Genomic DNA, 25,445 nt, shown 5'->3' with positions numbered 1-25,445 from the left:
TGACATGGGACATCCCACCCCAAGTCAGGAGGGACCTGGTGGGGCCTTTGAGATCAAAGCCTGGCACAGCCTGTCCCACCACCACCACCTTGTCCTCACCGGCTCTTCTGGGTTGGGGTTTCCACTGCTGCCCTTCATTCCCAGGTTGGGATCCCATCCCTGGAGCTTCCCAGCAGGGAAGGTCCTTGAACCATTTTCCAGCTGTGGTCAGGAAGGTGTTGCCAGCATGAACGTGGGTGCTCCAACAGCACCCAGGTTTCACCCCGGCATGTGGGTGGGACGCTCATGGTGGGATCCAGACCTTGAGGTCCCCACAGACAGCCTGCCCCATAGCAGAGCCTGTTGCCGGCGTGGGACAGCTCTGGGTGAAAGCCCTGGTCCTCACGCATGGTCCTGGTGACATCTGTCCTCCTGGGAACACCTCTGGGACAGCGTCGTGGTGGCCATCCCCATCCCCACTGAAGTTTGCAAATCAGGATCGGGGAATTAAATGCAAAATATTTAATGAGCTGCTGAGATATTTAATGAAACGATATGATTTCAGCTGCAAAATTGAGCTTTGGCAAATGAGAACAAACCCAAATGTGGGTGACCCCGATTTCGGCGCCGCTGAGCCGCCGGCGGCTCATCTCCGACCTCCCCAAAGCCCCGGAGATGATGGGGAGGAGGCAGCGTGGCGGCAAGGGCAGCTCGGGAGCCGGTGACGGCTGCCTGGCGCGTCCCCAGGGGTTGGGAGCTGGGCTTTGCGGAGGGCGGAGGGGTTGGTAGAACAGGTCCGGCGCGTTCCCCCGCTCCCTGCGGTGCCGAGCGCCGGCACCTCGGCGGGTCCTGCCGAACCGGAGATGCCACCCGGAGCCGGATGGACGTGGTAACGCCAGCGTCTGGCCCCGGGGCGGCACGGGGGGAGTGCCGGACCACGGCGGATCACGGGGGTCCCGGGGTCCCATCTGGATCCAACCTCCACCCATCCCACAGTGGGTCTCTCCTCGAGCCTTAAATGTCACCAAATGTCACCGAATCTCACCAGAAATCTCACCAAATCTTGGTAAGTATCGTCAAGTCTCACCAGGTCTGGGCAAATCACTTCAAATCTCGCCAAATCTTGGTGAAAACGCATCAAATCTCGCCAGATCTCGGCAGAACGCATCCCGTCTCAGCAGATCTCAGTAAGACTTATCAAGCCCTGCCAAAACTCAGCAAATCGCATCAAATCTCGTCAGATCTCATCAAATCTTGACAGATCTCGCCAAATCTTGGCAAAGCTCACCAAAGCTCACCAGCTCTCAGTCAATCTCGTCAAATCTCGCAAAAATCTCAGCAAGTCTTACCAAATCTTGCCGAATCTCAGTAAATCTCACCGAATCTCGGTAAATCCCACCAAATCTCGGTAAATTTCAACAAATCTCGCCAAATCTCAGCAGAATAACGCCCTTCGCGTCCCGGCAGCGGCAGGAGCCACGGGGAGACGTGTGGGTCCTTGACCTGGGCGGGCAGGGAGCCGGCAGGAGATGCGTGTTGACGGGGTGGAACCCGCTGCCACGTCCCCGACTGAAGGTGGCAGGCGCGGCGGTCCCCGGGAGCGTTGACGCCAATGCCGGCGCCGTGCCCGCGTGCCCCCTGCCCGTGGCACCCTTGGGCGAGGTGGTTCTGCTCGTTCGGCTTTATCCCGGCCCGGCCATCGGGATCTGTCCCTCCCCACCATGGCACTGGGTGTGTGTCCCCACCCAGGGACCCCCCCCCCAGACCGGGTGTCACACGCTCTGGAGCTTCCCTGCCCAGGGATGTGATGAGTTTGCTCAGGCTCAGCTCCCCCTGCTGCGGTGGCCCAGGTGGGGAGAGAGGGGTCGAGGGGAGGGAGCCCGACACCCCCCCTGGCTGCCCTCCTCGCTCCCACCCGCCCCTTAAGAAAATGAAATAATCAATAAATTTGAAAGGTAAATAAAAGAAAAGAAGCAATAAAATGAAATAAATGAGATAAAAAACTAAAGTAAAATGACAGAAAGTAATTTAAAAACAATTAAAGGTAAATAAGATAAATAATAAAATAAACTAAGTAAGATAAAAAAAAGAAGTAAAACAAAATAAATAATAAAATAAACTAAATAAAATAAAAAATAAAATAAAATAAAATAAAATAAAATAAAATAAAATAAAATAAAATAAAATAATAAAATAAACTAAATAAGATAAAAAATAAAGTAAAAGAAAAGAAAATAATAAAAAATTAAAAGTCCATAAATAGATAAGATACATATAAAGTGAGCTCAAATAAGAAACTACCAGGAAAATAATGAAATAAAAATGGCGATAAAAATAATGGAATGAAATAAAAAATAAATAAAATTGTAAATGAAAATAAAAATAACAACCTGTCAATAAATAAGATTTAAATAACATAGTTAAGTAATAAAATAAACAAAAGAATAAAAAATCCCTAATAAAATAAAGTAAAATAATAAGACCCCCAAATAAAATAATAAAATACAGTAAAATAAAAAAAAATAAAAATACAAATAAAATAAAATAAAATAAAATAAAATAAAATAAAATAAAATAAAATAAAATAAAATAAAATAAATAGGCTAGGACAGGACAGGACAGGACAAGGTGCGGGCCGCGGCCCCCCCGCGGCGGGGGCGGCAGGTGCCGGGGCCCCTCCCGCTGCCGGAGCCCGGCCCGCGGGGGCGGGGGGGGGCGGGGGGGGGGGCGGTGTTCCCGCCGCGATAACGCCCCGGCCCAAGTTGTGAGCGCCGGAGAGCGGCAGCGCCGCGGGAGGGGAAGGACCCCCCCCACACACCCCCCCCCACACCGCTCCGAGACCCGACCCCGACCCACCGCTCCGACGCCCCCCCCCGCTCCCCGCCATGGGCAACGCGGCCGGGGGCATGGAGGGGGGGGCCGCGGGGCGGGAGAACCGCGACAACCGGCTGCCGGTGCCCCCCCCCGCCGCCGCCGCCGCCGCCCCGCCGCCCGCCCGGCAGCCCATGCCCGCCGCCGCCGAGCTGGAGGAGCGCTTCGGCCGCGTCCTGGTGAGCGGGGGGGGGGCACGGGGGGGGGTGGGGGGCAGGAGGGATGGAGGGGTGCGGGGGGGGGGCGCCCTGCTTCGGGGGGTGGCTCCGGAACCCTGCCCGGGTTTTTTACGGGCGGTTTTGTCATCATCATCATCAGCAGCAGCAGCAGCATCGTTATAGTCTTACTATTTTAATTATTATGCCCGTTCTTTATATTATATTGCTGATTTAAATTTATTATCACATTAATTATTTCAATTTATTATTATAATCATTATTTTATTGTATTATATTCACTACATCCCCTATTTTATTTTCTTATTTTTATTATTTCACTATATTATCTTATCCGTGATTTTATGCCATTATTTAATCGCATTGTTTCGGTTATCATTTTATTTTATTGTTTTGTGTACTGTTTGATCACTTTTATCCCTTATTTTATTTCTTATTTAATTATTTTCCTTACTACTCCTAATTTTTTACCTCTTCCCCCCCACCCCAACCCCCCCCACGCCCCGTTACTCACGGGGGTGCTGGGCCCTGCCCCACGCCGGGTGCTCTCGTTGCGGGGGGGGGAGACGGGGACGGACACATGGGGACACCCATCCCGTAAGTGTCGGGGTGACCCCGGCTGCCGGGGGACGCTGGGCCGTGGCGGGGAGCCGCGCCGCAGGCAGCCGGTGCTGCGGATGTCCTCATCATCCTCATCCTCCTCGGTGCCGTTCTCCCCGGCATCGCTCCCGGGGTGAGATGCGGGCGATGCCGGTGCCACGTCCCCGGGGGGGTGACAGCTCCCCGAGACCCCGGGGGTTCCGCTCCCGTGTCCCCGTCCTTGAGCGCGGCCGGCCGGCCGTGACCTTCGCCGTCCCGCCGCGGGAGCCGGGGGACACGCTCCATCCCGTGCCCTCCCTGAAAACGCTCCGCAGCGGAGGGGAGGGAAAAAAAAAATAAAAATAATTGGGAGCGGGGAAAAAAAATTCCCGCTTTAATCCCTTGATCCCCCAGCGGGAGATGGAGCCGGTGCCCAGCCCGTGGCTGCGGGTGAAGCTCCGGCACGCCGGGATCTGCTGGGTGGGATCCAGCATCCCAGCCCTGAGCGCAAATTATTCGGAAGCGTTTTTTTGTCTCGTGGTGTTTCCAAGGAGGATTTTTTTTCTGGGGATGAGCATCGCTGGCTCGCATCGCTGTGGCCGGGGCGGGGGGGGATAACGGCGAAGGGCTCGGCGAGGCGGCGACCCCCCGAAATCCCCACGGTGCCCGTGGGGGTGCCGGAGGGGTGGTGGGGACCGGGGTGGCTCCTGGGTGCCGCGGTGGCAGGAGGGGACGGGCGCCCGGGGACCTCGGGGTGCTTCCGCTGCTGCTGCGAGGCCTCAGGAAACGATGCTTTCCGCCCGGCCGGGTGGCGGCAGGTTGGACACCCTAAGCCCAAAAACCATCCGAAAAAGGGGAAAATGTTGCTCCAGGTCCTCGCCCCCCACCCCGGGCCCCCTCCATCCCCAGGGAATAGCCCTTTTCCCGGGAGCTGGCGGGGGGGAGGTCCTGGGGGGGCGGGGGGCTGGGTTTGGGCCAGACGGGAACCGGGCGTCTTGTGAAATCGTCTGTCCCAATCTCGCTTCCTCCTTCGGCGGGTTCCCTTCCCCCTTGTCACGGCCAGGGGGGCAGCGGGACCCCCCCTGGGGATGGGGGCAGGGGGGTTCCTCTACCCTCGCCCACCCCAACCGCTGGGGGGGGGTTCCATTTTTCCATCTCCCAAGGTCAGTGACGGAGCGGGAGGTGACAGGGTTGGGAATCTCCCGGAGGGGCCCGATCCAGAGCCAGCACGTTGCCATGGCTACGGCGATGCTGCCAGCGCACCTCCGGCCACACCGGTTTTGGGCTGGACATCCCAAACTGGGAGAGCCGGTGGGGCAAAGCTTGGCGGAAAAGCCAACGGCAGAGCGCGGGGGATCCAAGCTGCCACCAGGAAGGGGACGGATAAACCCATCACATGCCTGAAAACGGGGAATTGAGGTTTAATTCCCCCAAAATTGGCTTCTTCCCAGCTAGGGCACCGTGGCAGATGCCGCGTTGGCAGCGCGGCGGGAGGGTTGTCCCAATGCCAAGCGGCTCGGGATGCGCCGAGGTGGCTTTTTGGGATGGAGCGGAGGAAGGGGAGCGTTTTTGGGGCTGGGATGGGGATATTTTTCCCCCCTTGCGCGTGTCAGGAGGGAGCAATCGTGAATATAGAAATGGACGTGTGGGTCGGGGGACTGGTGGAGGTGAAGCTGGGGCGGGGGGGTCGGCTGGATCCCGGAGACGGCAGCTGGTGGGGATGGGGCTGCTCCGGCCGGGAGGTTTTGCTGGCGGGGGCTTTGCCGTCGCTTCTCCCGGTTCCTGGAGGAGAGAGCGGCAAACGTCACCGCTGCAGATGTTTGCAGATGTTTGCAGATGTGCCGCTGGCCCCGGCGGTGGGACCGGTCACCAGCGAGCTCCGGCTGCGGTGTCGGCCTGGGCTCAACTGGGAAAGAAACCCGATGGCTGGCTTTCCCTGGATCCGTCCCCAGGCCGGTCCCAGCACGGTGGCCAGGTCCAGCTGGGTGTCACGGGGGCTTGCGGTGGGGTGTCCCCAGGGGGGGACGCGTGCCCTGGATAGGAAGGGAAGCGGCCTGAGAGCTGGATCCGGCCCTGGCTGTGTGAGGAGAGCATCCTGGCAGAGGGACGCGTTCCACCACGGGTGACGGCATCCGGCCCTGGCTGGATGAGGAGGGTGTCCTGGTGCGGGGGTCCCCCTGCATGGCTGGATCCGACCCCCACGTGGCTGGATCAGGCCCCCATGCCTGGATCTGTCCTTGGATGCTGGCTCAGGAGGGCATCTCGGTACAGGGACGCCCCTGGATGCCGGGATCTGTCCCTGGATGCTGGCTCAGGGGAGCATCCCAGTGAAGGGATGCCCCTGGATGGCTGGATCCGTCCCAGGATGCTGGCTTGGGAGAGCATCCCAGCACAGGGATGCCCTTGGATGCCCGGATCCGTCCCTGGATGCTGGCTCAGGGGAGCATCCTGGTGAAGGGATGCCCCTGGATGCCCGGATCCATCCCTGGATGCTGACTCGGGAGACCGCCCTGGTGCAGGGATCGCCCCATGCGCGGCGCAGGGTGGGCAGGCAGCCGGGGGGGATGCGGGCACGGTGGCTGGATGAGGCTGGTCTCCCCCAGCCTGTGCCACGAGCAGCTTCTGCTTGTTCCTAAAATAGATCCGGGAGCAGCAGGCGGCAGCGGCCGCCCATCCCTTATCCCGCTCCTCGCCACCCCCGCGGCAGGACCTGGCCATCGGTGGGGACGTGTCTGCTCTGCCACCGGCCTGTCCCTGCCTAGCACGTGGTGGGGTTGGGACCCATCCGGATCCAGGGACTCCCTGGCGGGATGAGCTGGTCCCGGGAGCGTCGCCCAGCTGGTTGGGAGAGCCCTGGGTGGGCCTGATCCTGCTGGGTGCCTGGCGCTGAGCCTGGAGGAGATGCTGGAGGACGGGTCTGGTGGCGGTTGGGGTCGCTGGAGGGGACACCACGGGAGGGCTGGGCATAGCCCGAACACCCTTGGGTGGGAGCATCGCGCTCCGTGGCCACGAGGGATGGAGCATTCCGGGACCGCCGTGGTCCCTTGGCCACTAGCCCGGGCACCAGGTGATGTTAGCCAACCGGTCGGTGGAAGCCCCTAAACCGCCATCTCAGGGATGCTCCAACCCCTTCCCTGCGGCGGGCAGGTTTGGTACCCGACATCCGGACCGGGATGCTCTCCCGTGCCACGTGGAGGCTTCCCATCCCCGCTCCGTGGATGCGCATCCCCGCCACGTGCCCCAGAAACGCTGCTCCCTGGGCTCAGCCTTGCTTTTCGCTCCAGCCCGCGTCGGTCGGTGTTTTTGCAGAGCAAACACTTCCGCAAAGGCCGCTTTGAATTTTTTTTTTTTTTTTTTTTGCACTGGGGTTTGGTGCAGAGCCCGGCTCCGCTCGCGTGCGGAACAAAAAGAAGGTGCCTGACACCCAAAATAGCTCCGTCCCCTCCCATCGGCAGCCCCCGGCGCTGCGGGTGCTGCGATACGAAAAGGTTTTTTTTTTTTCTCGTACCGGAAAATGATGTAGGCGCTGCTTTGCCTCCCCCCGGTCTCAGGTTTAGGTGTAGGGTGAAGCTCGGCTCAGCCCCACGGCCGCTTTCGGCGGAGATGGGGGGGGGGGTCCCGGCGCCGGGCGTGGGTGGGGTGGCACCGTGGTCTCCGTGGCACCTCGATGGATGATATTTGGTGGCATCCGTTCAGTAACGCTGTGACGCTGCTGGCAGGGTTGGGGGGAGGATGAGGAAGCCCCGTGCTAGGGTGGGATGAAGGTGCTGGGGATGTGTTCCACCCTGGGTGACTGGATCCGGCCCCTGCCGGATGAGGAGGGTGTCCTGCTGCGGGGGTCTCCCTCCGTGGCTGGATCAGCCCCCCATGCCTGGATCCGGCCCTGGATGCTGGCTCAGGAGAGCATCCCAGCACAGGGATGCCCCTGGATGCCCAGATCCATCCTTGGATGCTGGCTCAGGGGAGCATCCTGGCGCGGGGATGCCCCTGGATGCCCGGATCCATCCTTGGATGCTGGCTCAGGGGAGCATCCCGGCGTGGGGATGCCCCTGGATGCCCGGATCCATCCTTGGATGCTGGCTCAGGGGAGCATCCCGGCGTGGGGATGCCCCTGGATGCCCGGATCCATCCTTGGATGCTGGCTCAGGGGAGCATCCCGGCGTGGGGATGCCCCTGGATGCCCGGATCCATCCTTGGATGCTGGCTCAGGGGAGCATCCTGGCGCGGGGATGCCCCTGGATCCGTCCCTGGGTGCTGGCTCAGGGGAGCATCCCAGTGCAGGGATGCCCCTGGATGCCCAGATCCATCCCTGGATGCTGGCTTGGGAGAGCATCCCGGCACAGGCAGGTGGGATGAGGCTGCTGGGGGCAAGTCCCCATGGCCTCTCCGTCCTTGTCCCCCAAGGAGGTGGAAGACCAAGTCCTTCCTCTGCCACCTCCAGGGTGCCCAGCCCCACATCTCCCGCCCAGCCCCACATCGGTCCCCCCCGTCCCCGGCAGGAAACGAGAACCGGTTTCTTTGCTTTGCCGGCTGATGCCGGGGACCACAATGGAGCCACTTCCTCCCCTCCCCGAACAACATGCCCAACTGGGGCCATGGTGGGACGCAGCCACCACCCAGTTTGTACCCAAACTGTGCCACATCCTGACACCCGGCCCAGCCCTGCTTGCGAGGACAGGACTGTGGGGCTCGGTGGCAGAGCTACCTCCAGAGGGACATCCCCAGCATCCCCCCCGCCCCACCAGTGTCCCTGCGGCAGGGTGACCATGGGAGGTCCTGTCCCACCGGTGATGGTTGGTCCTGGTTTTTCAAGGTCCTACACGTGGTCACTGGAGGAGGTGGTCCATGGGGTGGGTGCCACCATCCCCTCTCTGCTGAGGGCACCCGACAGAGTGTCCCACGGGTGCTGCCAGAGCCCTGGGTAGGGTGCGTGGGTGTGCGGTCCCTCTCGGCACATCCCTGTCCCTCTGTCTGACCCTCCTGGAGGGTCTCATCCATCCCAATGGTGGCACCTTGGGGACCACGAGGACGGGCCTCCCCAGCGAAGGGGACATCTGGGTGCTGTTGCCACCTTGCCCATCCTGGGACCCACCGGCAGCTCCGGCGCAGCCCCGGCAGCTTTGTGACGAGGCTATTTCTGACCCCGCAGCCAAATTTCACCCTCCCTGCCCAGCTCTCCGTGCGAGCCGTCCCCTGGCCACCTCCAGCCCAGCGCCGGCTCCTCTCCGCCCACGTCCCCTGGTTTTGGCTTCTTGCGAAAGCAGCTCGACAGGTCCCTGGCGGAGGTGGGCGGTGAGGTTTCCGCTCCTGCCTGCCACCGTGGCACCTCTCCTCTTGGACCTGCTCCTCTGTGGGCAACCAAACCCCCGCGAGATGCCTTTTCCCCAAGGACATGGGGTGTTCCAGGGGCACGTGCACCCCACGTCCCCATCCTCAACATCAGGGGACCCCAAAACTGGAGGTTAAGGGTGATTTGGGGCTGTGCGTCTCCTCCACGTGCCGTCTGGGCGCTCTGGGCCAGCAGCTGCCTCCACTCCTGCTTTTCCCTCGGGGTCGGATTGCCAAGAAATGGGTCTTTTGGGCAATGAAATGGGCTGAGCTCCCAGCGTGACCCAGGCCGCGGTGGCCCATTAAAGGCTCTGCTGGTCACCCCATGGTGTCCCTCAGGGACCCGCTGTGTTCCCGAGCAACCCAGAGGCAGGAGCTGCACCCGGGGCCCCCCGCAGCCCCCGGCCGTGGCGCGGAGCGGTTTCGGCAGCCGCCTGGTGCCGTTCGGGGAGCGGAAACCACGTCATGTCCTGCCGGGGCGGCCCCGGGGAGGGCGGCGGGGGCCCCTGTTGTGCAACAGGGGCACAGAGGGCTGTGGTGACACACCAGACCCTGCCCTGACATCATGTCTCCAAAGAAACACTGATTTCACCGGCCGGGCTCGTCACGCGCCTGCGGTGGGGGCACTTGGAGGTGACCATCACCCTCGAGCGGGGCCCAGACTCTCGGGTTCCTCATCTGTGTCACCAGCCCGTGTCCCTGTCCCTCACCCCCAGTGGCTGTGCCAGGACGGGGCTGGCTGAGGCCAGGGGCATTGTGCACTCATGACATGGGTGGACGGGTCCAGTTTTCCCACCTGTCCCCCCACTAACCCCCCCTGCCCTACCCCCAGCTGGTGACGTTGCTGATGGGTCCATGGCTGGTGGGATGCTGACATCCTGGGAATGGTGGTGTCCCCGTCGTCCCGCCGGTGTCCCCATCGTCCCACCAGTGTCCCCATCCTTCCACCGGTGTCCGTGTTGTGGTACTGGTGTCCCCATCGTCCCATCGGGGTCCCCATCACCCCACCGGTGTCCCCATCCTCCCACCGGTGCCCATATCCTCCCACTGGTGTCCCCATCGTTCTACTGGTGTCCCCATCCTCCCACCGCTGAGCAGGGACACCCGGCGCTGGGTGAGCTGTGGGTGCCGCAGCCCCGGGGGGTGTTTTTGGGGGTGACCCCCCCCCAGCCCTGACACCCATCACCCCGCAGAACTCCATGAACCTGCCCCCGGACAAGATGAAGCTGCTCAACCAGTACGACAACGAGAAGAAGTGGGAGCTCATCTGTGACCAGGTGAGGTCTGGGCATCACGGCGTCCCCGGTGCCGTCCCTGTCCCCGAGTGCCACTCGCAGCGCAGGTATCAACCCCGCACGCGCTGAGGGCCAGCATCCATCTCCATTAATGAGTCGGCACCTTCTTGACCTGATTAAACATTGATGCTTGAGCATCTGCAGCACGGGGCGGGGGCGGGGGATGGGGAGCCGGTGGCTGCCGCGGGGACGGTGGCACGTCCCTGTGCCGTGGGTGAGTGGCCCGGTTTCAGCCTCTCTCCGGGGCTCGTAGGAACGTTTCCAGGTGAAAAACCCACCCTCCGCCTACATCCAGAAGCTGAAGAGCTACTTGGACACGGGTGGCGTAAGCAGGAAGGTGAGGGCTCCCCCTTCCACCCCTTGTCCCCATGCCGGGTCGGGCGCGGGGACGGTGCCAACGGCTCTCCCCGTCCCGCAGTTCAAGAGGCGAGTGCAGGAGTCGACGCAGGTGCTCCGGGAGCTGGAGATTTCCCTGAGGACCAACTACATCGGGTGAGGAAGGGGGAGCTGGGGGTGTCCTCGTTGTCACCCGGCCGCTGCCGTCCCCAGCATTGCTGCGACGGGGACTGGCGTGATGGTGGCTACTGGCCGTGGGGGTGACAGCGGGATGTGGGGGCTGGTGGCCTCGTCCTGCCCCTCTGGGGTGGCTCTGAGGGGGGGACGGAGGTGCTGAAGCACCCGGCTGTGCCGTGGGTGCCGTAGGACCCCATTTTGGCTCTGCCGGGTGGGTGCCACCCTGGTCCCCCCAGGTGCCGGGATGGATCCTGGCCTCCACCACCACCTGGCCCTGGACCCTCGCGGTGTGGTGGGGGCTGAGCCACGGGTGCCCACGGTCCCACCACCCAGGGCTGGGCTGTCCCGTCATGGTGACGGTGGTGGCAGCAGAGCCCTCGGGCTGTCCCCCCCGTGCGTCAGGGGGTCACCATGGCACCTGCCTGCCTCGGAGAGGTGCCAGCTCACGGTGCCACCTCATGTCCCCCCCTCGCTGGGGACCTCTGGCCTGGGGGTGGCTCTGCTGGGGGCGGGCAGGAGGGAGGATGAGGAGGGCTGGGGGAGCCCACTAACCCCCTGCACCCCCCCCAGCTGGGTCCAGGAGTTCCTCAACGAGGAGAACAAGGGGCTGGACGTGCTGCTGGAGTATCTCGCCTTCGCCCAGTGCTCTGTCGCGTACGTCCCCACCACGTCCCCCTTCCCCAAGGCGCTTCGTCCCTAAGGCTGGGATCAGCCTCCCCCGGGGGCTCCGAGGGGCCGGGGGGGGTCCCTGGGGTTGCTCTCCCCCATCACCGGAGTGATGGAGCTAAGGACGCTCCCATGGCTGAGGTGGAGCGGAGCGTCCCCAACACCACCGTGCCCACGTCCCCAGCCCTGGGGACTCCAGGGGGGGCTGTCCCTGCCCGTCTCGAGGTGCCACATCTCACCCATCCCTGTGTCCCCACGGGCCACCAGGTATGACATGGAGAGTGCCGAGAACGGCAGCCCGGGCTCCGACAAGGGCAAGGTCCTGGAGCGGTCGCTGGAGGACCTGAACAAAAGCAGCTCCTCGTCCCCCACCCAGGGCTCCTCCAAAGTGCGGCACCTCACCGTCAGGTAACACACAGTCCCGTGTCCCCTCTGTCCCCCCCCGCCCCCGTCCCTGCGCCGTGTCCCCCCGCTCTCTGCCTCGCTGCACCCCCGGCCGCGCCGTGCTCGGAGAGGGGCGAGACGCAGGCCCGCTCCAAAAAAATAGGTCCCCAGCGCTGGGGTTTTTTTGGGGGGGGGACGGGGACAAAGCCACGTCCCCGTGTGCGTGCGTGCGCGCAAGGGATAAACCCTGCCGGGGGCTGGGCTGGATCCGTCCCCCCAGCCCAGCACCGCGACCCATCAATAAGCAAAAATTGGAGATTTTGGGGGGAGCAAATCACACCCCTCCCTGGTTGAAAACCGGGGTGGAGGAACGGGCCTGCGCCCCCGCCTCGGAGCCGGTCCCGGTGGCCGGTGGCTCTCGCTTTTGGTGCCGCTCGCCCCCGCAGCCCCCTTCTAACCCCGCTCTTCTCTTGCACGCTGCCGGGGGACGCGCTGACGGTAGGTGACGGGGACGGGGTGCTGGCGGGACGGGGACGCCCCGGCGGGACCCCGCTGCCGGTCACCGGCGTTGGGGACGGTGCCTGCGGGACGTCCCAGGCGGGCAGGGGAGGTCCCAGGGGACACCCCGCCGCGGTCACCCCGGGAGTCGTAACGTGGCACCTCGGGGACCGCGGGGGTCCCTCTCCGCCTGCCAGCAGCTCCGGAGGAGCCGAGGTGTCCCCCCAGCCCGAGCCCCAGGGGCAGGTCAGGAGTGATGTGGCACCCGCGAGGAGCAGGGGGGGGGGTGTCCCAGCTGTCGTCCCCCCCCCCAGCCGTGTCCCCAAGCCGGGGTGTCCCAGGGGCCACGCGGGAGCCCCCTTTCTCCCTCCTGTCCTGCAGGCTCTAACGCGCCTCCAGCTGCTGCCTCTCGAACCAGCACATCCACACCCTCCTCCGCCACGTCCACCCCAGCGTCCCCTGCAGCGCCCCGGGCAGCGATGGGGACAGTTGCCCCAGGTCACCCGGCAGCTCCTGCCCGCCCCGGTGAGCCTCCGAGACCACCCGTGCGCACGAAGGGCCCCCCGATCTCCATCCCACCCCCGCGCCATCGTCCCCCCAGCCCCAGGGCTTGCAGACGGGCGCGGATATCGGGGTCTCTCCCATGGGTCTCCTGGTGTCCCCTTGCCCCCGCTGCCACCCACCCCATGCGCTGCCACCTCCCCGCTTGCGCTGCATCCCCGCCGGCCACCCCCCCCTGCCCCAGCCCCGGCCCCGGCTCAGCCGCCCTCTCGCCCGCCCAGGCTGAACCCCTCGCACAGCAGGAAGGCGCTGAGGAACTCCCGCCTCGTCAGCCAGAAGGACGATGTCCACGTCTGCATCATGTGTCTCCGCGCCATCATGAACTACCAGGTGGGAGAGGGCAGCGTCCTCGGGGACCCACCCGGGGCTCCCGCAAAGTCTCCGGCCCTTGCGGTGCCATCTTCGGGGACGGGGTTTGGGCTGGGACCCGTTCTCCAAGCCCTTGCTCTGTCTGAGATGTCCTCGCTCAACCTCACGTCTGGTGGGAACGCGGCACGGGGGTGTCCCAGAGCATCCCTGGGGTGGGACGGGAGGACGCGTGACCCCGTTAACGCTCCTTTCCCTCCCCTCCCCAAGTCTGGCTTCAGCCTGGTGATGAACCACCCAGCCTGCGTCAACGAGATCACCCTGAGCCTCAACAACAAGAACGCCAGGTAGGACCTGTCCCCTGTCACCCGTGTCCCTGTCCCCTCGCCCACCCTGCGGCCCTGACCCCCTCGCACCCCGTGTCTCCGCAGGACCAAGGCGCTGGTGCTGGAGCTGTTGGCCGCCGTCTGCCTGGTCCGAGGTGGCCACGACATCATCCTGGCCGCCTTCGACAACTTCAAGGAGGTGAGTCCCCAGCAGGGACGCATGGTCCCCACGCTGTCACCCGTGTTCCGGCTGGATTTGCGCCTCGGTTTCCCCATGTGTGGCAGAGCCCTGCGTCACCGGGGCGTCCTCCATCCTGAAAATGCCCATCCCATGACTCGCTTGGGGATGCTCCAGCTGTTGGGCTTGATGTCCCTGTGCCAGCATGCGTCCCCAGGGCCATGTCCCAGCCGGACCAGGAGCTAGGCAGCACCTGGCAGGGCTGGGATGGTGTCACCGGTGGGTGCCTTCTGCCATGCCACTCCCCTGGGTGCCCACCCTGGCCGTGTCCCTCCCGGCCCTCAGCCCCCTGCTCCCACCCCAGGTCTGCGGGGAGAAGAACCGCTTCGAGAAGCTGATGGAGTATTTCCGAAACGAGGACACCAACATCGACTTCATGGTGAGCGGCTGGTGGGGCTGGTGCTCTGCCGTCCCCGGGGCACTGTGTCCCCAAGGGCTGCCGAGCCACCATGCTGTCCTGGAGGTGCCATGTCCCAAGGGCTGCCAAGCCATAGTGCTGTCCCCAATAAGTTGTGTCCCCAAGGGCTGCTCGTCCACCCCCGGGGTGCCGCGTCCCAAGGGCTGTCAAGCCACTGTGCTGTCCCCGGGGCGTTGTGTCCCCAGGTGCTGCTGAGCCACCGTGCTGTCCCCAAACCGTTGTGTCCCCAAGGGCTGCTGAGCCATCACACTGTCCCCAGGGCACCATGTCCCCAGGGGCTGCTGAGCCGCTGGTCCTTCCCCAAGTCCCCAGGGCTGTGAAACCACCATGAATTCCCCAGGGGCGCCGTGTCCCCGAGGGCCACCGATCCACTGTGCAGTCCCCAGGGAACCGTGTCCCCATGGACTACTGGGCCACCGAGCCATGCCGGCGGCCGCGCGCTGAGCCTGTGCCCGTCCCGCAGGTGGCCTGCATGCAGTTCATCAACATCGTGGTGCACTCGGTGGAGAACATGAACTTCCGCGTCTTCCTGCAGTACGAGTTCACCCACCTGGGGCTGGACCACTACCTGGAGGTGGGTCATCCTGCGCCACCCCGGCGCTGAGCCCCTGATGCCGGAGGCGTGGGGGAGGGCGCTGGAGGGGGTACCGCCGGCCGTGACGGTGCCACCGGCTGTCCCATGGCAGACCCTCCGTCTCACCGAGAGCGACAAGCTGCAGGTGCAGATCCAAGCCTACCTGGACAACGTCTTCGACGTGGGGGCCATGCTGGAGGACTCAGAGACCAAGACGGCCGTGCTGGAGCACATGGAGGAGCTGCAGGAGCACGTCAACCAGGTGGGACGTGGGCGCGTGGGCAGGAGCTACTGACGCAAGCCCTGAGGGAGGGGACGGGGATGGGGCTGAGCGCCGCTGCCTCGTCCCCTGCAGTTGACGGAGAAGCTGCAGGATGCGGAGAACGACTCCATGGCCAAGATAGCGGAGCTGGAGAAGCAGCTGAGCCAGGCGCGGCGGGAGCTGGAGGCGCTGCGGGTGAGCAGCCATGGGGGCTACGGCGCCGTGGGAAGGGACGGGTGCCTGGGGGGCCGGGGTTTAAGGGGTGCGGTGGGACACCGGTGACGTGCCGGGGTTTGTCACCGCTGCAGGAGCAGCTGAGCCCACCGCGGCCACCCAGCCCGCCGGCCCCGCAGCCCCAGGAGTGCTACCGGCTGGCGCTGGAGCGGCGGCTGGCGGAGCTGGAGGAGAAGGGGCTGGTGCAGATCCTGCGTGGGCCCGACGGAGACGTCGCCATCGAAATTGTCCCCGTTGTCATAGAAACCCCAGCAGCCCCCGTGGTTACCGGAGAGGCCACCGCCGCCACCACCACCGCCGCCACCGCCACCGCTGCCACTGGCACAGATACCACAGGTGCGGGGGGACGGTGACAGCCCGTGATGTCCCTTTCCCGACGGGGACACCCGGCACAGAGGAGGGGTGGCAGCGTGTGTCTGGGCAGAGACACTGAGGCAGGGGGACGTGCCCGGGGACGCCGGGTCACTCAGTGGCGGAGGGAAGGTGGCGGTGGCTCCATCTCACCCATCTCTTCTTTCCATTGCAGATGCTCCGGCTCCGGCCCCGTCTCCCCCGCCAGCACCCGCCGCCCCCCTGCCCCCCCCGCCTCCGCCCCCCCCACCGCTGCCGGGGGCTGAGCCCGGCCCCCCGCTGCCCCCCGCGCCCCCGCTGCCCCCCGGCACCGTCCCCCCTCCAGCCCCTCCGCTCCCGGGCGCCCAAGTGCCACCACCCCCCCCACCGCTGCCTGGGGCGCTGGAGGGTCCCGTCCCCCCGCCTCCACCGCCCCCACCCCTCGGTGGGGAGCTCCCCGCTGGGCCCGGTGCCCCCCCCGCCGCCGGCGGTTCAGGTGAGTGTGACCCAGGGATGGTGGGGATGTCCCCCAGCGAGGGCCTGGGGGCACCCTGGGGTGGGTTCAGGACATCCCCCCCCACCCTGTGACATGTCCCCGGTCCCCGTCCCCCCGCAGTGAAGGTGAAGAAGCCGATCCAGACCAAGTTCCGTATGCCTGTCTTCAACTGGGTGGCCCTGAAGCCGAGCCAGATCGATGGCACCGTCTTCACCGAGCTCAATGACGAGAAGGTGCTGCAGGTGAGGACACAGGGGGGCCTGGGGGGGGTCCGGGCACAGGGTGGGCCCGTGCCCCGGTCCACACCACAGCCGTGCTGAGGTTGCCCCCCGTGCCCACCTTGCCCCCATCTGTGGTGTCTCGTTGCTGCTGGAGGAGCTGGGGGTTGGAGCAGCTCTTTGGTGCCATGGAGAGGGACAACATGGGATCTGCTGTCCTCCTGTCACCCCGTCCTTGTCCCCTTGCTTCATCCTCACATCCTGTCCATGTCTTCTTCTTCATCTTCATCCTCTGGTCACCTCATCCCCTCCTTACCCCCTCCCTGTGTCCTGTTGTCCTGTCCCAGTCCTTGTTCCCTTGCTCCATCCTCACCCCTTCAAGTTGACCTCATCCCCTTGCTCTACCTTCGTCCTCTTACTCCTCTCCCCCTTGTCCCGGTCCTCTGGCCCCATCTTCGTCCCAGATGTCCTGCGTCACCTCGCCACCGTGCCCTCAGCCCTGTCTCCCCACAGGAGCTGGACATGAGTGACTTTGAGGAGCAGTTCAAGACCAAGGCGCAGGGCCCCGCCTTGGACATCAGTGCCCTCAAGGTGAAGGCCACACAGAAGGCTCCCAGCAAGGTCACCCTCATGGAGTCCAACCGAGCCAAGAACCTGGCCATCACCCTGCGCAAGGGCGGCCGCAGCATCCAGGACATCTGCACAGCCATCGAGACGTGAGTGTCCCCTCCTTGATGGGAGAAGGTCAGGAGAAGGTTGGGCGCAAGCCCAGTTACACCGAGGGGTTGGGATGGTGTGGGGTGTGCTGGAGTTGGAGGAGTGGTGGCATCAGCTGTGGGGATGGAGGGATGCAGGGACCAGTGATGGAGGGATGGAGGGATGCAGGGACCAGTGATGGAGGGATGGAAGGAAGATGGGAACCAGCCATGGGCGACAGAGGGTGGTGAGGGACCTGCTGAGGGTCTGGCTGTGCCGGGGCTTCCCACCACCCGCAGGTATGACCAGCAAGCCCTGAGCCTCGACTTCCTGGAGCTGCTGCTGCGCTTCCTGCCCACCGAGTACGAGCGGACGCTCATCGGGAAGTTTGAGCGGGAGCAGCAGCCGCTGGAGGAGCTCTCGGACGAGGACCAGTTCATGATCCGCTTCAGCAAGATCCCGCGCCTGGCCGAGCGCATGAACGTCATGATTTTCCTGGGCAACTTCAACGACACAGCCCAGCTGCTCATGCCGGTGGGTGTCGGAGGGGACAGGAGGTGGCTGCGGGTGGTGGGGGCTGCGAGGGGGTGGCGTCCTGCGGCGACACTCACACGCTTCTCCTCCCACCCGCAGCAACTCAATGCCATCATCGCCGCCTCCATGTCCCTTAAGTCCTCCAGCAAACTGCGCAACATCCTCGAGGTGAGGGGCGTTCGGGGTGCGGTGGCCACGGTGGGGGGACGTCAGGCTGGGGCGGGTGCTGCCAGGGCGCGTGTAGGCACCGTGCCCCTCCCCGGGGTGCCCCGGCCGTGCCAGGTTGTGTCCCTGAGCTGTTGTGTCTCCACAGATCGTCCTGGCCTTCGGGAACTACATGAACAGCAGCAAGCGCGGGGCAGCCTACGGCTTCCGTCTGCAGAGCCTCGACGCGGTAGGGTGGGCGCGGGGCCGCCCGGTCTCCTGGTGTACGGGGATACTGTCACCGCCCAGGGATCACCTCAGGGCCGGAGGGACACGGGGACCAGCTGTAGAGATGAAGGAACCTGGGAACCTGCTGTGGGGATGGAAGGATGCGAGGAGCAGCTATAGGGGTGCAGGGACACGGGATTCAGCTGTGGGGATGGAGGGACGCAGGGACCGTCTGTAGGGTTTGGAGATGCATGGAGAAGAGCTATAGGGCTGCAGGGACCAGCCGTGGAGATGGAGGGACATGGGATTCAGCTGTGGGGATGCAGGGACCATCTGTAGGGCTGGAGAGGCATGGGGAGCATCTATAGGGCTGCAGGGACCAGCCGTGGGGACGGAGGGACAGAGGAATCAGCTGCGGGGATGGGGGATGCAGGGACCATCTGTAATGTTGGAGAGACATGGGGAGGATCTAAGGGGATGGAGATAGACAAGAAGCAGCCGTGGGGTTGGAAGGATGCAGAGACCAGATATGGAGAGAAGGAGGAACGCAAGGACCAGCCGCGGGGATGGAGGGATGGGGGAACCAGCTGTGGGGATGGAGGGCTGCAGGGAGCAGCTGAGGGATGAAGGGATGCAGAACCAGCATGGGGATGGAGGGATGCAGGGAGCAGTTGGGGATGGAGGGATGTGGGAACCAGCTGCGGGGATGGAGGGAGCAGTTGGGGATGGAGGGCTGCAGGGAGCAGTTGGGGATGAAGGGATGCAGAACCAGCATGGGGATGGATGGATGCAGGGAGCAGTTGGGGATGGAGGGATGTGGGAACCAGCTGCGGGGATGGAAGGACGCAGGGATCAGCCATGGGGATGGAGGGATGCAGGGAGCAGCTGTGGGGATCGGGAGATGCAGGGACCAGCCATGGGGATGGAGGGATGTGGGAACCAGCTGTGGAGATGGAGGGATGCAGAACCAGCCGTGGGGACGGAGGGATGCAGGGAGCAGTTGGGAATGGGTAGATGCAGGGAATGGGTGGATGCAGGGACCAGCCACGGGGATGGAAGGATGCAGAACGAGCTGTGGGGATGGAGGGAGCAGTTGGGGATGAAGCGATGTGGGAACCAGCTGCGGGGATGGAGGGATGCAGGGAGCAGTTGGGGATGGAGGGATGTGGGAACCAGCTGCGGGGATGGAGGGAGCAGCTGGGGATGGAGGGATGCAGAGCCAGCGTGGGGATGGAGGGCGCCCAGAGCCCGCCCTGAGCAGAGGTGAGGTGGGGCGGCAGGAGGCGGGTCGGGGCTGACGCCGCTCTCTCCCAGCTGCTGGAGATGAAGTCGACGGACCGCAAGCAAACGCTGCTGCATTACCTGGTGCGGGTGATCATGGAGAAGTACCCTGAGCTCACCGGCTTCCACACCGAGCTGCACTTCCTCGACAAGGCGGGCACAGGTAGCACCCAGGGTACCGGGCAGGGGGGGGGTCAGGGCAGGCTGCAGCCCCGGTGTGTGGGGGGGTCTCCGAGCCCACCCTGACCCCGGCGCTGCTCGCCCTCCCCGCAGTCTCCCTGGACGGCGTGTTGCAGGACGTGCGGAGCCTGCAGCAGGGGATGGAGCTGACCCGCAAGGAGTTCATGCGGCAGGACGACAGCCCCGTGCTCAAGGACTTCCTCAAGGTCAACTCGGAGGTGATGGAGAAGCTGCAGGCTGACAGCAAAACCGCCAAGGTGGGGGCTGCGGGTGGTGCGGGGTCACGGGGCAGGATTGGGCCCCACCCCCCCCCCCCAATTCCTACGTGGGGACACCCCAGGGTGGCCCTCTGCTCCCGTGGGAGAGGTCCCGGTTGGGATGTGGCTCCAGCAGGAGAGCTGGGGGGGACACGGAGGGGGACGGCGGGGTGGGAGAGGCTGGAAGGAGGCAGTGGGCGATGCGGCCTGGCCCCAGCCCCCCCCGGTGGGGGTGTCTCTGCCCGCAGGAGGCGTACGAGTCGGCTGTGGAGTACTTCGGGGAGAACCCCAAGACCAGCCCCCCAACAACCTTCTTCCCCATGTTCATGCGCTTCATCAGAGCCTACAAGGTAGGAAGGGACGGGGGGGGTGCCCTGTTTCTGGGGGTTGGGAGGGGATTTGGGGGCGGGGCAGGGTGGGGGGTGGGGGGGTTTGACCCCACTTTGGGGTAACCAGCAGAAGCCCCAGGTGAGCTGGGGGCTCGGTGCTGCCCGTGGGGGCGGTGGGAGATGCCGGAGCTGGGTTGGGGTGAGCTGGGGGCTGCCGAGGGGAGGTTGTGGGGGCTGCAGGACCCCCCCCCCGGCCCCGGCTCAGCGCACCCTCCCTGTGCCTCTCCCAAGAAAGCGGAGCAGGACATCGAGCTGTGGAAGAAACAAGAGGCGGCGGCCAAAGAGGCAGAATCCAGCCCCCCCGGCAGCGAGGAGCAGCCCGAGGTGAAGGTGCCCCCGGTGTCCCTCGGTCCTGGGGGGACAGCCCCGAGGGGGCTGCGTGGTGGGGAAGGGCAGAGCAGGTCCTGGGGGTTGGGGGGGGGGGGGGGGGGGGAGGCCACTCCATTCACCCCGTGCTGTCCCCAACCGCAGCTGCCCATCCAGAAAGCCAAGCGGCAGCAGATGGACATGATCGCCGAGCTGAAGAAGAAGCAGATGGTGAAGGAGCCGCTCATCTACGAAGGAAAAGACGGGGCCATCGAGGACATTATTTCAGGTGAGTGGCCGGGCGTCCCCCTGCCCCCCTGCAGCAGAGCCAGCGCTCGGAGCCAGCGGGGAGACCCTCGGCGATGGGGGGCTGCCACGACCGGGAGCCGTAGGGCCACCAAGCCCCATGGTGGGGACCAAACCCCCCTGTAGCACCTTCCCATCCCACGCGGCAAAGCTGCTGAGCGCTCTCTGCCCTGTCTCATTGCTCTTCCTCCTCTTCTGCTTCTTCCTCCTCGTCCTCCTCCTCTTCGCTGTCTCTCTGGGTCGCTCTGCTCAGCTCTGAAAACTGTTCCTTTCACGGCCCGGACGGGCAAACGCTCGTCCCGGCTCTTCTGCGATGTGAGCTTCAACGAGGAGAGTCCTCTGTAGGTAACGTGGGGGCAGCGGGGCCGGGGGCGAGGGCACGGCGCAGGCGGGGGCTGCCGGGCTTTGCCACCCTCCTGGGTTTCTTGCCCATCGTCCCCTCCAGCTGCGTGGCGGATCACGGAATCCCAGCCTGGCCGGGGTGGGAAGGGCCCTCTGGAGATCATCCCCTCCAACCCCCGGCCAGAGCAGGGTCACCCAGAGCAGGTGGCACAGGAACGCGGCCAGGCGGGGTTGGAATGTCTCCAGAGACGGAGACTCCCCCACCTCTCTGGGCAGCCTGTGCCAGGGCTCTGCCACCCTCACAGCAAAGAAGTTCCTCCTCCTGTTGAGATGGAACTTCCCAGGGGCAAGTTTGTGCCCGTTACCCCTTGTCCTGTCCCCGGGCACCACTGAGAAGAGCCTGGCCCCATCCTCCTGACACCCCCCCTTTCAGTATTTATCAGCGTTGATAAGATCCCCCCTCAGCCGGCTTTTTTCCAGGCTGAAGAGACCCAAATCCCTCAGCCTTTCTCCATCAGAGAGGGGTTCCAGTCCCCTCAGCACGGGCTGGACTCTGCCCCACGCTGAAAGGGGGCAACCCTTGGCGGCTGGGGGGCGGGTGGTGTCATCATGGCATTAGCCCCAGCCCCGTGATAAGGTGCTGGGCACCGACGGGGCGGAGGGACGGGGTGCCCCGGGGTGGGCTGTTTGTAGCTGCTGCTCCTCCCGTCGCTGCCTGCAGCCGGCCGGGCTCCTCCCGAGCACCCTCGTACCCAAAGCGGGGGTGACTCCTGGGTGGTGTGTGTGTGTGTGGGGGGGTGGGTGCCAGGGTCCCAGCCCTCGCTCAGCCACCCTCCGGCTTTTTTCCCCGCTGCAGATCTGCGCAACAACCCTTACCGGCGCGCGGACAAGAGCCGCGGCAGCGCCAAGAAGCGGGCTGCGGGGCAGAGCCTGCAGGCCACGCCGGACATCTCGCTGTGACCGGGGACAGGACCGTCCTCCCCCCACGCAGACGGGACCGCAGGACGTCGACCCGCCAGCCTGGGACGATGTGGGGCAGAGGGACGGTGCCCGCTCCCAGCTCCTTGGCGTGCCAGCTCCCACCCTGCGTGTCCGGCGCGGGGATCCCCCGGTGCTTGCTTCGCAATGTCTCTGAGCTCCTCTCCTCCGGGCTGGGGGACCCTCCCGGGCACGGGCAGGGAGTGGCGGTGCGGGGGGGGGAGCACAGAATGCCCCCCGAATTGTCCTGGAAGGAAAAGAGGGGCTGCCCCATCCCTGCCCCAGAGCTGCTCCGCCGCACGCCCGTCCCAGGGCCAGCCCTGTGCTCCTCAGCTCGCTGGTGCCTTTGATTTCCCGCTGCAGGAGGGGATGGGGGGGTGTGTGTGTGAAAAAAAACGGGGCCGCAGCGGTCCCCACACATCTCCCCCCGTCTCCCCCAGCCCTTCCAGAGCCGTGCCCTCACCGCGGAGCCCGGCGGGCACAGGCTGCGCCTCCTCCCCAGCGAGGAGCCTGCTGCAAAGATCCCAGCCTGGGCACTTGCCGTCCCCCAGGAGCTGGCAGGGGTGCTATTTTACAGTGATTTTATACGTCTTCCTTAAAAATTTCGCTGTGCTACGGGGGCAGGGACCGGGACACCCACGTACAGGGTCTCCCCAGGCTGCGGTGAGCGGCTCCTCACCGCGGGGGAGGCTCCGTAGCTCCGACCGTCAGCAGCAGGGTCAGGGATTTATTGTCCTCAAGTCGCTGGGAGATGGTACCCTCCTGCATCCTCCTGCATCCCCGGCGTCCGCCGCCGCTGGCGGGGTTGGAGCCTCTCGGGGTCACCAGTGGCCGCGGGCCCTTGGGGAGCACAAGGCTGCTCCCCGGTACCTGCAGCTGTAGGATGCGCCCTGCAGCCACCAACCCCCCTCCCAAACCGCTGCAGGGTCCCTGCGGGAATCCCGCGGGAGGAGAGAGGCCGGAGAACTGCGCAAACCTCCCAAAATAACACGCTGGACTCGGTTCCTCCCCTGCCCTGCTGCCGCTGGGTCAATCCCAACCGCGCGCTGTCGCAATTAATGCATTGACTTCGTTAAACGGCGCCCGCTCGCCCCATCGCGGGGCCGCCGTGTGTATCCCCGCCAGCCCCAGCTTTCCGAGCGGGGCGAGTCCTCGCCGTGAGCCAGAGCAGCGACTGCTTCCTGCTGTAATTAAGATGCTACGCGCCAATGACCGGCTCCGTTATCGCTCCGAGGGGAGGGAAGGGACGTGAATGTGTAACTTATAAATGCCTTTAAGCCAGAAATGTAAACCATTTAACTGCTAATTTGTATACATTATTTTTATATACCGAAGGCCTGTTTAATGTAAAGCAGAACGGGTAATAAAACGAGTCTAAGGAGAGAGGACTCGTCTGTGAGATGGGGTGAGGCTTTGCTGGGGGTGACGCTGGGATGGAGAGAGGGATGGAGGGATGGAGGGAGGGAGGGAGGGAGGGAGGGAGGAAGGGATGGATGGAGGGAGGGAGAGAGGGATGGATGGAGGGATGGATGGATGGAGAGAGGGATGGACGGAGGGAGGGAGAGTGGGATGGAGAGAGGGATGGATGGATGGAGGGAGGGATGGAGGGAGGGAGGGAGGGAGGGATGGAGGGAGGGAGAGAGGGATGGATGGAGGGATGGAGGGATGGATGGATGGAGAGAGGGATGAATGGAGGGAGGGAGGGATGGAGGGAGGGAGGGAGGGATGGATGGAGGGAGGGAGGGATGAATGGAGGGAGGGAGAGTGGGATGGAGAGAGGGATGGAGGGAGGGAGGGATGGATGGAGGGAGAGTGGGATGGCGAGAGGGATGGAGGGAGGGAGGGATGGATGAAGGGAGAGAGGGAGGGATGGAGGGATGGATGGAGGGAGGGGGATGGATGGAGAGAGGGAGGGAGAGAGGGAGGGAGGGAGAGAGGGATGGATGAAGGGAGAGAGGGATGGATGGAGGGATGAATGGAGGGAGAGAGGGATGGATGGAGGGAGGGATAGATGGAGGGAGGGAGGGAGGGATGGAGAGAGGGATGGATGGAGGGAGAGAAGGATGGAGGGAGGGAGAGAGGGATGGATGCACGAGCTTGTTGCTCCATTAACAACGCGTGCCCTCTGGTGTAAGGAAAAGCTACCAGGAGCGGTGGCTTTGAACATTTTTTTTCAGTATTTCTGACCTGCCCTTGACTGCAGCCGGGGGTAGGGCAACGACAAGGCTCTGCTCAGCCCTGCAGCCCCGGCCGGGCCTGGCAGCCTCCGGCAGGGGTGATCTAATGGGTGAAAAACCTGACGAATAAAGAGCGCCACGGGACAACAGAAGGGCAAAGCCTCAGCCTGGAGAAGAGAAGGCTCTGGGGAGGCCTTGGAGCCCCTTCCACTCCCTTAAAGGGGCTCCAGGAAAGCTGGGGAGGGACTCTGGAGCAGGGAGGGGAGCCATGGGATGAGGGGGAAGGGTTTTAAACTGAAAGAGGGGAGATTGAGATGAGATCTGAGGAAGAAACTCTTTGCTGTGAGGGTGGTGAGCCCCTGGCCCAGGTTGCCCAGAGAAGCTGTGGCTGCCCCATCCCTGGAGGGGTTCAAGGCCAGGTTGGACGGGGCTTGGAGCAACCTGGGCTGGTGGGAGGTGTCCCTGCCCAGGGCAGGGGGTGCCACTGGGTGGCCTTTAAGGTCCCTCTCACCCAACCCAGTCTGTGATTCTATGAAAAGCCAGGAATTGTGGCTCTTCCAAGGGCCAGTCCCACTTCTCACTACACGAGTGTCCCTAAGGAGAAGGCTACCAGAGCCCAGGCACCTCACAGACATGTACCCAGGCGAGGAGGCCGCAGCTTCTGCCCGCCCCAGCGCGGAGGAGCAGAGGGCTCGGGGGGGAGGCAAAGTCCGGGGCAAAGGCCCAGCAGAAGCTCCTTCCCAGCAGGGCTGTCCGCAGAGGACAAGAGGTCTAGCGCTTCCCTGAGCTGATCCGTATCTTGACAGGGAAGTCTAGCGCCAAAACATCCATTTTTTTTAAATTTTTTTTTTTGTGGCCAACGGATCTGACTTGTGTGTTCACAGCACAAAGACAGGTATGCGATAACAACCCCCCCCCCCCTCGCCCCGGCTTCCATTTGGGGCTGATGTTTGAAGATACCCGACCCCACCGGCTCGCTGGCACTGCCTCCAGTCCGCTGCCACGATTTAACTGGAAGGCGCCACCTCGGTGGAGACAAAGGGCTCCCGCGCCGGCAGCAGCACTTGGGGGAAGGCAGGGGGCGAAGCTCCGAAGCTCTCCCTGCCCAACCTACCGCCTCTGGAGCCCGGACCTACTTTTGCACATGGAGGGGGAGATTCAGCAGCTCCCAGCAGGGCAAATCCCCGCGCCCGGGATGGGACGGGAGGAGGAAAAGGGACGAGGCGCTGGGAAACAGAGAGAGATGCCAGTGTGTTTAGCAAATCCCGGATTCATACCCAGAAATGACTCCTCCCTGCCTCCCTCCCAGAACTAGAGTAAAATACGGCAGAGTTTAATCAAACCAGGCTCCTCTTTTTGGGAAAGAAAAAAAAAA

General features: G+C 64.0%; 1 protein-coding gene across 6 annotated transcripts; it reads left to right on the top strand.

Moving 5' to 3' along the window:
- The first annotated feature begins 2,671 nt into the window (after positions 1–2,671).
- FMNL1 (formin like 1) lies at positions 2,672–23,274 on the top strand. 6 transcript variants are annotated; one of them, XM_074561640.1, is made up of 27 exons: positions 2,672–3,029; positions 10,127–10,210; positions 10,482–10,720; positions 11,312–11,395; positions 11,675–11,815; positions 12,689–12,814; positions 13,072–13,180; positions 13,427–13,503; positions 13,588–13,681; positions 14,025–14,099; positions 14,602–14,712; positions 14,825–14,974; positions 15,068–15,169; positions 15,283–15,544; positions 15,735–16,034; positions 16,155–16,276; positions 16,766–16,968; positions 17,248–17,482; positions 17,582–17,650; positions 17,796–17,876; positions 19,169–19,298; positions 19,409–19,572; positions 19,821–19,922; positions 20,193–20,285; positions 20,433–20,556; positions 20,827–20,918; positions 21,772–23,274. In XM_074561640.1, the coding sequence occupies exons 1-26, from the start codon at positions 2,865–2,867 to the stop codon at positions 20,916–20,918; spliced, it is 3,534 nt and encodes a 1,177-aa protein (XP_074417741.1). In that variant the 5' UTR covers positions 2,672–2,864; the 3' UTR covers positions 21,772–23,274. The 6 variants fall into 6 exon arrangements, with proteins under 6 accessions (XP_074417741.1, XP_074417742.1, XP_074417746.1 ...); XM_074561641.1 differs by lacking the exon at positions 20,827–20,918 and having other exon boundaries at positions 2,673–3,029; positions 10,482–10,565; positions 10,647–10,720; XM_074561645.1 differs by lacking the exon at positions 12,689–12,814 and having other exon boundaries at positions 2,673–3,029.
- The last annotated feature ends 2,171 nt before the right edge of the window (positions 23,275–25,445 follow it).

This window comes from Larus michahellis, chromosome 18, assembly GCF_964199755.1.
Source record: "Larus michahellis chromosome 18, bLarMic1.1, whole genome shotgun sequence".
Lineage (NCBI taxonomy): Eukaryota > Metazoa > Chordata > Aves > Charadriiformes > Laridae > Larus > Larus michahellis.
This window is presented reverse-complemented; position numbering and strand designations above follow the sequence as displayed.